Source organism: Nerophis ophidion, linkage group LG28 (genome assembly GCF_033978795.1).
Source record: "Nerophis ophidion isolate RoL-2023_Sa linkage group LG28, RoL_Noph_v1.0, whole genome shotgun sequence".
Classification (NCBI taxonomy): domain Eukaryota; kingdom Metazoa; phylum Chordata; class Actinopteri; order Syngnathiformes; family Syngnathidae; genus Nerophis; species Nerophis ophidion.
In genome coordinates, this window is record NC_084638.1 from 28,859,529 (window position 1) to 28,873,168 (window position 13,640).

The 13,640-nt window shown below is 38.6% G+C and overlaps 1 protein-coding gene across 1 annotated transcript in view; it reads left to right on the top strand.

Moving 5' to 3' along the window:
• The window catches only part of LOC133545172 (gastrula zinc finger protein XlCGF57.1-like), a 64,756-nt gene extending 54,436 nt beyond the window's left edge, over positions 1 to 10,320 (top strand). The window contains exons 4-5 of the mRNA XM_061890547.1: positions 745 to 927; positions 8,931 to 10,320. Of these exons, the coding sequence (XP_061746531.1) occupies positions 745 to 927; positions 8,931 to 10,129 (1,382 nt within the window). The 3' untranslated portion in view covers positions 10,130 to 10,320. The remainder of the gene's footprint in view (positions 1 to 744; positions 928 to 8,930) is intronic.
• The last annotated feature ends 3,320 nt before the right edge of the window (positions 10,321 to 13,640 follow it).

The window sequence follows — 13,640 nt, forward strand, 5'->3', positions numbered from 1 at the left end:
GTAAAGGACAATGTTTTACCAACTGGTTGCAATAATGTAAATTTGTTTTAACTATTAAAGGAACCAAAAACATGACTTAGTTTATCTTTGTGAAAACATTGGACACAGTGTGTTGTCAAGCTTATGAGATGCCATGCAAGTGTAAGCCACTATTGTTCTTTTTGATTATTTTTATAAATGTCTAATGATAATGTCAATGAGGGATTATCATTAGACATAAAACAGCACATAGTAAAACATGTTTTGGTACAAGTTCCTTTTGGCCCAGCAGACAAAATGACCACCAAAATGTATTTTGCATAATGACAAAAACATACCATAAAGGTTTTTTTAAGTGATTTTGGAATTAGGTTTTTTTTAATTTCCTTGATATTGAAGTTACGGTAATGACAAAGTCATTATAATATTATGGTTAAGTTTAGAGATAAAGAGTAGGTGTAATAGACTGTATACAGAATAAAATATTTACCCACTTTACATCAGTGAAGTTAAAAATGCTTCAATCAATGCTGCCTCGTACTTTTAAAAACTTTTCAAATTGCCCCTCATCAAATTTCCAACTTCTGTTTTTGTACTCACTGTACCACTTTTGAATTAATTTTAGGAAACAAGTAGGTATTTCCGTGTTTTTATTGGTTGTTTTGCTAAATACGTTCAGAACACAAATAATGTAAATGTGTTAACAGTGTCAGTCCAAAACTATTTCTATTCTCTCTTAATCGTATTGACTTATTTACCCAACAGATGTCCATCAGCCCCCCCACATGAAAGAGGAAGAGGAGGAAGTGTGGATGAGTCAGGAGGGAGAGTGTCTTCTAGGGCAGGAGGAGGCTGATGTCTGCAAGTTTCCACTGACTGTTGTCTCTGTGAAGACTGAAGAGCATGAAGACAAAGCAGCTGAGTCCTCACAGCTTCATCACAGTCCAAGTAAGCACATCTTTTTATTCTCAGGGCATTCAATCCATCACAAGTGGACTCTTCACTTTCTCTTACAAGACCTTTGTCCTCTCATCCAAGTAGGCTTCATCACTTCATGCTCATACACTTCAAGTCTTAAATATAATCACTGGAATTTAGAGGGGAACTGCACTTTTTGGGGGATTTTTCCATCATTCACAATCATTATGAAAGACATGATGGGGATATATTAAAACAAAACAAAAAATCACATTCAAACTAGTGCTGGGCGATATGGCTTTTTATTAATATCTCAATGTCACGATACAGCATATATATGTGGATATTTTGCCTTAGCCTTGAATGCACACATATAATGACAGCAGTATGATGATTCTATGTGTCTACATTCAAACATTCTTCTTCATACTGCACTCATATATGCTACTTTGAAACTTTCATGCAGAGAGGGAAATCACAATTAAAAGTGTATTTATGAAACAGTTATTGGCACAATGGCACAAACATTCATGTCATTTCCAAACAGAAAGTGCAAGATTGTCAGAGACATTTTGAAACAAGCTATTAGTGCACTTTTGTGCATGATGTCACACAAGATATTTCAATAAGTGTCAAATAAAAATGAGCTGCATAATAGGAAATCAAATAGTGTATGTCTTTCACTATGTGGTAGGTTCCTGCGCACGTTATCTCCTTCTGTTGTTGACAATTTTTTTCATATGATGTTGATGTGGAAATGACTGTGTGACAGTTGCTTGCTGTCATGCGGGTTCCACGTACCACCAAGGAAGGAAATTCTGTCGAGCAGGTTTAGACTTCTTTATTTTTCATTAAGAACGTCTCTTGCCGGGCTGCTTTTCAGCCTTCCCGTTCCCTGCTCGCTCGTCCCCCCCGACTTTTCAGCTTCGTGCATCGTCTTCTTCCTTGCGCTCTCAGTCTCTCTCGCTCAGAGTCAGCTTCCTTCTAGCTCCTTCTTTTCTCTCCGCCTCTTCCCCTCACGTCCACGGCTGCCGCCCTTTGACACAATGCGACAGGATTGTTTAATTGTGTCCAGCTGGGCAATCTACTCACCTGATAATATTTGGGGCGTCAATCCCGGCGCGTTCTGCCTTGCCGCTTGCTCGCCGTCTAAGCCTCCTCGCTGCCATCTTGCAACGGCTCTGCCTCGCTGTCGGACTGCCGGCTCCGCCTCTCCACAGTTTGCTTGGGCATTTTGCAGGTGTGGCACCAAACTGAGATGTTGACATGCAGATTTTCAAGCACTCCTCATTCTTTTCAAATGATGCTACACATTAGCAGTGCTGCTACTTTTTGGAGCAACGCGTTTGCCGCATACTTGACAAACTACGGTTGTCTGTTTAACATCTTCCTGCTTGAAGCCAAACCACCGCCAGACGATGGACCCTGTGCCGTTTTTCTTGGGAATTAATTATTCCTTCATTTGTTACCAGATTCGCACCTTCTTTCTCTCGTGTTACCACTAGCACCACTCCGTTAGCACCACAGCTAACGTTACCATGCCTCTACCTGTCTGCTCTCCGAGGGCGTATGACGTTGCACGCGCGACAGAATGTGACGTATGTAAGAAGGTGCGCTTGTTTTATGTCTCTGTGAGAAGGAGAGACAAGAAAGAGTGATAAGAGGATGTAGTGTAATGCCCGCAGCTAAAAGCAACTGCGTGAGAACTCACACATGCATGCATACAACATGATACATCACACATGCATGTATACAACATGATACATCACACATACAACATGATACATCACACATGCATGTATACAACATGATACATCACACATACAACATGATACATCACACATGCATGTATACAACATGATACATCACACATACAACATGATACATCACACATGCATGTATACAACATGATACATCACACATACATGATACATCACACATGCATGCATACAACATGATACATCACACATACAACATGATACATCACACATGCATGTATACAACATGATACATCACACATACATGATACATCACACATGCATGCATACAACATGATACATCACACATGCATGTATACAACATGATACATCACACATACAACATGATACATCACACATGCATGTATACAACATGATACATCACACATACAACATGATACATCACACATGCATGTATACAACATGATACATCACACATACAACATGATACATCACACATGCATGTATACAACATGATACATCACACATACATGATACATCACACATGCATGCATACAACATGATACATCACACATGCATGTATACAACATGATACATCACACATGCATGTATACAACATGATACATCACACATACATGATACATCACACATGCATGCATACAACATGATACATCACACATGCATGTATACAACATGATACATCACACATGCATGTATACAACATGATACATCACACATACATGATACATCACACATGCATGCATACAACATGATACATCACACATGCATGTATACAACATGATACATCACACATACAACATGATACATCACACATGCATGTATACAACATGATACATCACACATACAACATGATACATCACACATGCATGTATACAACATGATACATCAAACATACAACATGATACATCACACATGCATGTATACAACATGATACATCACACATACAACATGATACATCACACATGCATGTATACAACATGATACATCACACATTCATGTATACAACATGATACATCACACATACAACATGATACATCACACATGCATGTATACAACATGATACATCACACATTCATGTATACAACATGATACATCACACATACAACATGATACATCACACATGCATGTATACAACATGATACATCACACATACAACATGACACATCACAATTTGCAGTTTGTTTTTTCAACATGTTGTAAAAGGAGTAGGAAGAAGCAGAGTTTATTTAATCCTACCCCTTTTCTTTACATAACAGTTGCTAAAACTTTTGTTCACTTCCTGTTCTCAATTTATTGACAATATACTCCATAAGTAATCACAATGAAAATAAATAATAATCATTCTCTGTGAAGTAAGTTCCATTTCATAAGGTGAGATGAGTAAGAACATCTAGAAAATGAATGAATGGATGGAATAAATTCAGAATGTTTATTATCATGGTTCTTCTTCTTTCTACTTTGTAAAGACTTGAAGTCTGAAGAGTTTCTTGAAGTGGATCATATTGGTACATTCTTTGATTGCTTTGCTTAATCCATTCCATCATTTAATTCCACATCCTGATATACTGAAGGTCTTAAGTGTTGTACGTGCGTACAAATGTTTTCAATTACATTTTTCTAGAAGATTATATTTCTCCTCTTTTGTTGAGAATCATTTTTGTACATTCTTGGCTAGCAAGTTATAGTTTGCTTTGTGTATAATTTTAGCTTTTTGCAAATTCACTATGTCGTGGAATTTCAATATTTTCGATTGAATGATTAAAGTGTTTGTATGTTCTCTATATCCAACATGATCTATTATTCTAACTGATCTTTTTTGTAACACAGTTAATGAATGAAGTGTACTTTTGTCATTATTTCCCCATTTTTCTGCACAACTCAGATATGGTAACACTAGTGAGCAGTAGAGAATATGAAGGGATTTTTGGTCCAGAACATATTTTGCTTTATGCATTATTGCCGTGTTTCTTGCTACTTTATGTTGTATATTTTTTTATATGAGATTTCCAGTTCATTTTATCATCAATCATTACACCTACACATTTGGTTTAATTTACTCTTTTAATTTCTACTCCTTCAATTTGCAATTGTGTTTGACTTTCTCTTCTACTTTTACCAAATAGCAGTATTTTAATATTACTGAGATTCAAAGAGAGTCTGTTTTTGTCAAACCATCTTTTTAATTTAATAATTTCTTCTGTTATTATTTCTATTAACTTCTCTGTGTTCCTTCCTGGACAAAACAATGTTGTATCATCCCCAAATAATACTAACTTTAAATATTTTATAACTTTACAAATGTCATTTATATATAGATTGAACCATTTTGGTCCCAGTATTGATCCCTGAGGTACACCACAGGATATATTTAGTGTTGTAGAAGTGTGTTCGTCCAGCTTCACGTATTGTTTCCTGTTGGTTAAATAACTTCTAATCCAGTTTTAAGACCAAACCTCTGATGCCATACCGTTCTAGTTTTTTGATTACAATATTGTGATTAAATGTGTCAAATGCTTTAGTTAGATCCATAAACACTGCTGCCACGTATTTTTTTTACTATCTATTGCATTTGTAATTTCTTCTGTCATTTCAATTGCAGCCATCGAAGTTTAAATAGTAGCTCTGTATCCTTATTGGTTCTCATCTAATATTCTATGTTTGTTGGTAAAACTCTCTAATCTGTTATTGGACAGTTTTTCAATGATTTTAGACAATTGTGGAAGTAAATAAACCAGTCCATCCATCCATCCATCCATCCATCCATCCATCCATCCATTTTGGCTGGCGCTGGTGCCTATCTCAGCTACAATCGGGCGGAAGGCGGGGTACACCCTAGACAAGTCGCCATCTCATCGCTGGGCCAAATAAACCAGTCTACAATTTGTAAATTGGTGTTTGTCTCCAGTCTTATAAATTGGTGCAACTTTCACTTTAGCAAGTTTGGTCATTTGCCTGTTTGAGATGATAAGTTACTGAGATACATTAATGGTCCTCAGATCTCTTCAATAACCTTTGTTCCATCCATCCATCCATCATCTTCCGCTTATCCGAGGTCGGGTCGCGGGGGCAACAGCCTAAGCAGGGAAACCCAGACTTCCCTCTCCCCAGCCATTTCGTCTAGCTCTTCCCGGGGGATCCCGAGGCGTTCCCAGGCCAGCCGGGAGACATAGTCTTCCCAACGTGTCCTGGGTCTTCCCCGTGGCCTCCTACCGGTTGGACGTGCCCTAAACACCTCCCTAGGGAGGCGTTCGGGTGGCATCCTGACCAGCTTCCCGAACCACCTCATCTGGTTCCTCTCGATGTGGAGGAGCAGCGGCTTTACTTTGAGTTCCTCCCGGATGGCAGAGCTTCTCACCCTATCTCTAAGGGAGAGACCCGCCACACGGCGGAGGAAACTCATTTCGGCCGCTTGTACCCGTGATCTTATCCTTTCGGTCATGACCCAAAGCTCATGACCATAGGTGAGGATGGGAACGTAGATCGACCGGTAAATTGAGAGCTTTGCCTTCCGGCTCAGCTCCTTCTTCACCACAATGGACCGGTACAACGTCCGCATTACTGAAGACGCCGCACCGATCCGCCTGTCGATCTCACGATCCACTCTTCCCTCACTCGTGAACAAGACTCCTAGGTACTTGAACTCCTCCACTTGGGGCAGGGTCTTCTCCCCAACCCGGAGATGGCACTCCACCCTTTTCCGGGCGAGAACCATGGACTCGGACTTGGAGGTGCTGATTCTCATTCCGGTCAATAACCTTTGTTATCGTTTCCATATCAATTCCATTACAATCAGTAGAAGTCTTAGATTTGCATTTTTTTCACGATTATAACTATTTCCTCCTTTGTCACATTAATGAGGAACACGTAGTTGGGATTTCGCTCTATGGTTTCATTATAGTCCTCAATTGAAACTGGGTCTGGAATCCTTTCTTCCAATTTTGGTTCAATATTTACAAAGTAATTATTCAAGCTTCCAACTACTTCATTTATGTTGTCATTATTTTTGTTTCCGTGTAAGAAGTATTGGGACTAATCCCTCTTAGTGCCAAGGCAAATATAAGCTTTGGCTTCAGCCTATTCCTTTTTCTGTCATTCTTTTTCTTTGTTTTGTATGTGTGTAAATGTGTATGATTTTTAAATATGTATAATCTCTACTGTTAAACTGATCACACAAAATGGTTGCTGGTTGATTATATGATGGAAATAAGCTCATTTCATCAAAAACAAACATATGGGACGCAGGTTGTTTTAGGTCAGCACTGGATGTGCTCAAATCAGCTGCTCACCTGGCGGGTTTTTTGGGGATGAATAGGGAAGTCCTTCTTTAGCTGCCGTCTAGTTTGATCATGTATTGCTGCCTTTGCACTGTCAACGTTCACTTTTGTATGCACATTAAATCAACAAAAAATCTTGACTTTGGAGCAATGTTCACAGACTCTTGTGTTTGGCTGTCTATTAGACGTGACAGTGCCTACCTCTTTAGGACCACCCTTTCTAGATATATAACGATTTGTATTTACAACATTAATATTTACATACTATGCAAATATGAAAAAATTGTAAGCTTTTAGTTCATTTGAATATTTTTTTTTAAATGTTTTGTTTGTAATTGTTTTTTAATCTTCATTATTTACTTGAAGCTATTACAGTATGTCTCTGTATACATATTTATTTTGTACATTTTGGCCAAAAGAGGCACATTTCAATTTATTACTCACACTTGTTATTTCATATGTTGACCAGAGGGGGATGAAGAGGGAATTCCTTCTTTAGTCCTCCTTTAACTGCTGTCTTGTTTTATCATATATTGCTGCATTTGCACCTGTCAATGTAATTCTTTTATGCACATTAAATCAACAAACAATCCTGACTTTGGAGCAATGTTCACAGACTCTAGTATTTGGCTGTCTATTAGATGCAATGGTTTTCCGTATTGGGACCATGATTTATGTCCTAACTTGTTAACCGGTCCTCATATGGAAGTTATTTCCTTGTTGATGTCTCAAGAAGGGTACAAATACAAGAAAACACACACACACACACACACACACACACACACACACACACACACACACACACACACACACACACACACACACACACACACACACACACACACACACACACACACACATATATATATACACACATACATACACACCCACACACGTTACACACACACACACACACACATATATATATACACACACACACATACATACACACACGTTACACACACGTTTTACACACACACACACACACACACATACTGTACATTCTTGTATGTGTGACCTTATTAAGACCTCTGAAAAATGCCGACCTCTTTAGGACCACCCTTTCTAGATATATCAAGATTTGTATTTAGAACATTAATAATACATACATACTATGCCAATTTAAAAAAGGTAAACTGTTAGTTCATTTGTTTTGGATTTTTTTTTAATTGTAATTGGTTTTCAGTCTTCATTATTTAATTCAAGTTATTACAATCTCTCTCTCTTTCTCTCTTTCATCTCTCTCTCTTTCTCTCTCTCTCTCGCTCTCTCTCTCTCTCTCTCTCTATATATATATATATATAAACATTTTTTAAATTAATTTTGGCCAAAGGGGGCACATTTCGATTTCTTACATACACTAGTTATTTCATATGTTGACCAGAAGGGGAGCATTTTTAAAACCGACACACAGTCAATTTGAAAAATTCCTCCTTTTTGGGACCACCCTCATTGTGATAGATTTCACCAGCAGGGGTGCAAATGAGACATTCTCTATTAGATGCAATGGTTTTCCGTATTGGGACCATTATGTATGTCCTAACTTGTTCACAACTGCTCATACGGAAGTTACTTTTTTTTGATTGTGTCTCAAGAACGGTAGAAATAAAATAAATAAAAAAAATGCATACAGTGGATTGCTGGGACCCCTCGAGGTAGTTGTAAGGTATCCCCAGCTGAATGACAGATAGTTAACAGCATTGGGCCCTCACTGGGTCCATTTGTAAACTCTCAGTTACATTAACTTTGATATTATACATGTGGGCCAATAGATAGAAATGCTGTTAAATCTAGCTTTGATGTGGCAAGCTACTTTTGCAGTGTAGTGTGTAGTGTAGCTTGCTATAATTCTCTGAGGATAGCTTAACTACATTTAATGGAGAGTAACTTGTGGCTTAGTTTACTACATTTTCCAGGTTGCCTGCCTATCACTGTCTATTTGGCCTAGCTCACATGTCAATAGTTTGAATATTGCAAAGTTCAATACAGTAACACCTCATTTGTGTTTTATGTTCTGCAGACGTCCAGCAGGTGACAGCAGAGAGTCATGAAGAGATTCCCTCCAAGCAGCAGGAGTGGAGCTCCAGTGTGGGACAGAAGGAGCTACAGACTCCCTTCCACATTAAAGAGGAGCAGCTTCATGATGAAGATGAAGCTCAGTCCTTACAGCTTCATCACAGTCAAAGTGAGGAGAACAGAGGGGCGGAGCTTGTAAGTCAACACATGACAGAAGCTGATGGAGAGCATTGTGAAGATATCAAGTCGGAACCAGACAGCATCTTTGCTCCACTGTCAGACATGGACCACATGATGTCAGACTCCTCTGATCACAGTGACCACATCCAAAAACCTTTGGAGAGGAAAGATGACTCTAAAGGGGATACGAGACATCACACTAACAACAAACACTTTGACTGCTCTCAATGTGGGAAGTCATTTAGACGGAAGACTCATTTTACATTACACATGAGAATACATACGGGAGAGAAACCTTTTACTTGCTCTGTTTGTAAGAAGAGTTTCTCCAGAAAGGGTAACATGACCACACACATGAGAACACATACTGGAGAGAAACCTTTTACTTGCTCTGTTTGTAAGAAAAGTTTCTCCAGAAAGCTTGATGTGACCACACACATGAGAATACATACTGGAGAGAAACCTTTTACTTGCTCTGTTTGTAAGAAGAGATTCTCCACAAAGCAACAAAAGACCACACACATGAGAAAACACACTGGAGAGAAACCTTTTCCTTGCTCTGTTTGTAAGAAGAGTTTCTCCATAAAGACACATATGAACATACACATGAGAACACACACTGGAGAGAAACCTTTTCCTTGCTCTGTTTGTAAGAAGAGTTTCTCCACAAAGCAACACGTGACCACACACTTGAGAACACACACTGGAGAAAAACCTTTTCCCTGCTCAGCTTGTGCTAAAAGATTCAACACTAAAAATGAAATTAGATTACACATGAGAACACATATTGGTGATAAACCTTTTACTTGCTCTGTTTGTAAGAGGAGTTTCTCCAGAAAGCAAAACATGACCAGACACATGAGAACACACACTGGAGAGAAACCTTTTACTTGCTCAGCGTGTGCTAAAAGATTCAACACGAAAAATGAAATTATGTTACACATGAGAATGCACCCTGGAAAGAAACCATTTAGTTGCACTGTGTGTGATAAAACATTCAGGTCAGTAAACACAAGTGTGTAACAGTCATGGAAGCTGCAGGGATTTAAAAACACTTAAACAGTGATTGTGCTAAATGTACTTTAAAAACACAGCATGTTTAATATGAATGTATATTTCATGTTGTATGTAGTGCTTCTCATCTTCTACTGTGATATGTTGTCCTGGAATCACTTTTTAAGTTGTGTGCATTTATTAAATAATATATAAATAGGTACTATTTTTTTTTTTTCTCGTTGTTTAAAGACAGGACATCATATTTAAATTTGTTTTTCTTTTGGGTCTTATAAATTCACAAATGTTTTCGATTGCATTTTATTGATGGTATTATCCAATTGAAAGTATGAAAGAATGCAATTGTTAAAGGGGAACATTATCACAATTTCTGAAGGGTGAAAACCAATACAAATTAGTTCCCAGTGGCTAATTTTATTTTTCAAAGTTTTTCTCAAAATTTTACCCATCACGCAATGCCCCGAAAAACGGCTTCAAAGTTCCTGACTTTACACGTCGTTATAGCCACCCGTCTATTGTCCTGTGACGTCACCGTGTGAAGCCAACAGAAACACACATGGCGGATAGCACAGAAATGTATATTATAGTAGCTCGGATTCAGACTCGGATTTCAGCGACACAAGCGATTCAACAGATTACGCATGTATTGAAACGGATGGTTGGAGTGTGGAGGCAGATAGCGAAAACAAAATTGAAGAAGAAACTGAAGCTATTGAGCCATATCACGACAGACAGCGGCACGGAAGGAAGCAAGGACGAATTCTGCGATCGCCTTCTAACCAACGATTGGTATTTGTTTGTTTGGCATTAAATGTGGGTGGAGGGAAAGGCTGGATGCAAATATAGCTACAAATGAGGCATAATGATGCAATATGTAAATACAGCTAGCCTAAATAGCATGTTAGCATCGATTAGTGGAGAGTATCCTCACGTACTGCATCTGTATATGGTTTTGCAGCTACACAGCAGCAGAGAGGAAAGCTCTCCAGAGGGTCGTCAACTCGGCCCAAAAAATCACCGGATGCCCCCTCCCCCTCCCTGGAAGAACTGTACAACTCCCGCTGCCTGAAGAAGGCAGCCAACATACTCAAGGACCCATCCCACCCCGGCAACAGCCACTTAGCTCAGAACCATGCCAACCTGCACAAATAGACTCCAGAACAGTTTCTACCCCCGGGCCATAACTGCACTAAACGCAGCTAGAATATAAAAAAATACAAATAAAAACTCCCTCATGTGCGACATGAGGAAGCCACCGGTCAATCACGATCCGGGACTGTGCAATAAGCGTTTAGACACCAACTGGACAATATTTACCATATTTATTTAAATATTTATTCCACAATAAGACGCCTGCACAGCAGAGGAGGTAGAAAATACTGACTCCCTCAGCCTCAGCACACTGGGAATCAGCACGACTCCCCTCTAGTCAGTTTCACTAGTCACTTTATACTTTTTATTATCTCTGTTTTTTTTACATTGCCTCTTAGAGTGGTCTTAGGCCATGTTGTATATTGTGTGGTTTCTTCTTTTTTTTAAATGCAATGCACCTCAGGGAACGAACCTAAATTTCGTTGGACCTGTACATGCACAATGACAATAAAGATCATTCATTCATTCATTCATTAGCTTGCAGTCTTGCCGTGACCAAATATGTCTGATTAGCACATAAGTCAATAACATCAACAAAACTCACCTTTGTGATTTCTTTGACTTTATCGTTGGAAATGCATCTGCTTTGAGTGTCGCAGGATATCCACACATTCTTGCCATCTCTGTCGTAGCATCGCCATCATCGGTAAGGTGTGCAGAACAAACGAAGGACTTTCGCATCTTTTGACCACTGGTGCAACTTGAATCCGTCGATTGGTATGTGTTTGTTTGGCATTAAATGTGGGTGGAGGGAAAGGCTGGATGCAAATATAGCTACAAATGTACATACAGCTAGCCTAAATAGCATGTTAGCATTGATTAGCTTGCAGTCATGCCGTGACCAAATAAGTCTGATTAGCACACTCCACGTAAGTCAACTGATGTTGTTACACCCTCCGACAACACACCCACGAGGCATAATGTCTCCAAGGTACGGAAAACAGTCGAAAAAACGGAAAATAACAGAGCTGGTTTGACTTGTGTGTGTAATGTGTTGGAGAAAATGGCGGATTGTTTCCTGTTGTGACGTCACGGGTGAAAGGTCATTGCTCCGACAGCGAACAATTGAAAGCCATTTAAATCGCCAAATTCACCCTTTTAGAGTTCGGAAATTGGTTAAAAAAACATATGGTCTTTTTTCTGCAACATCAAGGTATATATTGATGCTTACATAGGTGTGCTGATAATGTTCCCCTTTAACAAAATATGGACTCTGGTAGATGAGCAGCATTGTTGCATCATGGATGTTAACTACTGCAAAACATTTCACCTCACATCTTCACTTTTTATCCCAAAGTCTTCTTCAAATATATTGTTGGAGGCTTCTAAGATTGATGTTCATGATGTGTGTGTAGTCTGTGGAAAGGGTTGTTATCCCTTGAGGATCCATTTGTTCACTTGCACATAATCATCTGAGTATACTGATCACAATTCATTAGACTTGGAATATCATCTCCATCCAGATAATATGTTTCCATCATCTGACTCCATTCACTGCAAATACTATTCAGAAAAGGAATATAATAACTCAATAAAATCAAAAGGCACATTTTCAGTCGTTCATTTTAACAGTAGAAGCATGTATGCAAATTGCAGTGCAATTCAAGACTACTTACAACATTTTGTGAATCCATTTAGCATAATTGCTATAAACGAAACATGGTTTAATGAAGCAAAAGGCATAGATTTTGAGATAAAGGATTATAATTTAAACTATGTTAACAGAACAAATACAATGGGTAGAGGAGTCGCTATGTACGTTCATAAGAAATATAAATACAAAATATTAGAAGACATGACTGTATCAGTAAATGATATAGTTGAATGCTTATCAATAGAAATCATTAATGAAAGGAAGACAAACATCCTAGTTAGCTGTATATACAGGTCAGCAGGTTCAAATGTGGAACTATTTACTGAGTGGGCTGAAAAAACTTTCTCAGAAATAGTGAATAAAACAATATTTATTTGTGGGGATTATAATATTGATCTCATGAATCCAAATAACCACATAGCAACAGAAAACTATATTAACAGGATGCACAGTATGAGTTTACACCCAACCATTACAAGACCGACTAGAATAACATCGCACAGTACAACCTTCATTGATAACATCTTCACTAATAATATGCAGTCTTCAAACATCAATATCTGGAGTACAGGGCAGGCCAGTGGGGGATCTTATGTTCGTGGATAACTCCTCTGGCAGGGGGCTCCCCTCCTCTCTTTTAATGGACAGCATAGGACACATAGGACACATAGGACACATAGCAAGAGTGGTCCTCAGGTCCTGTTGATTAGGGGCAGTAGCTCCACAGCCACAGATCCACTTTTAACCACTAATATCACAGTCAACATGAAAGCT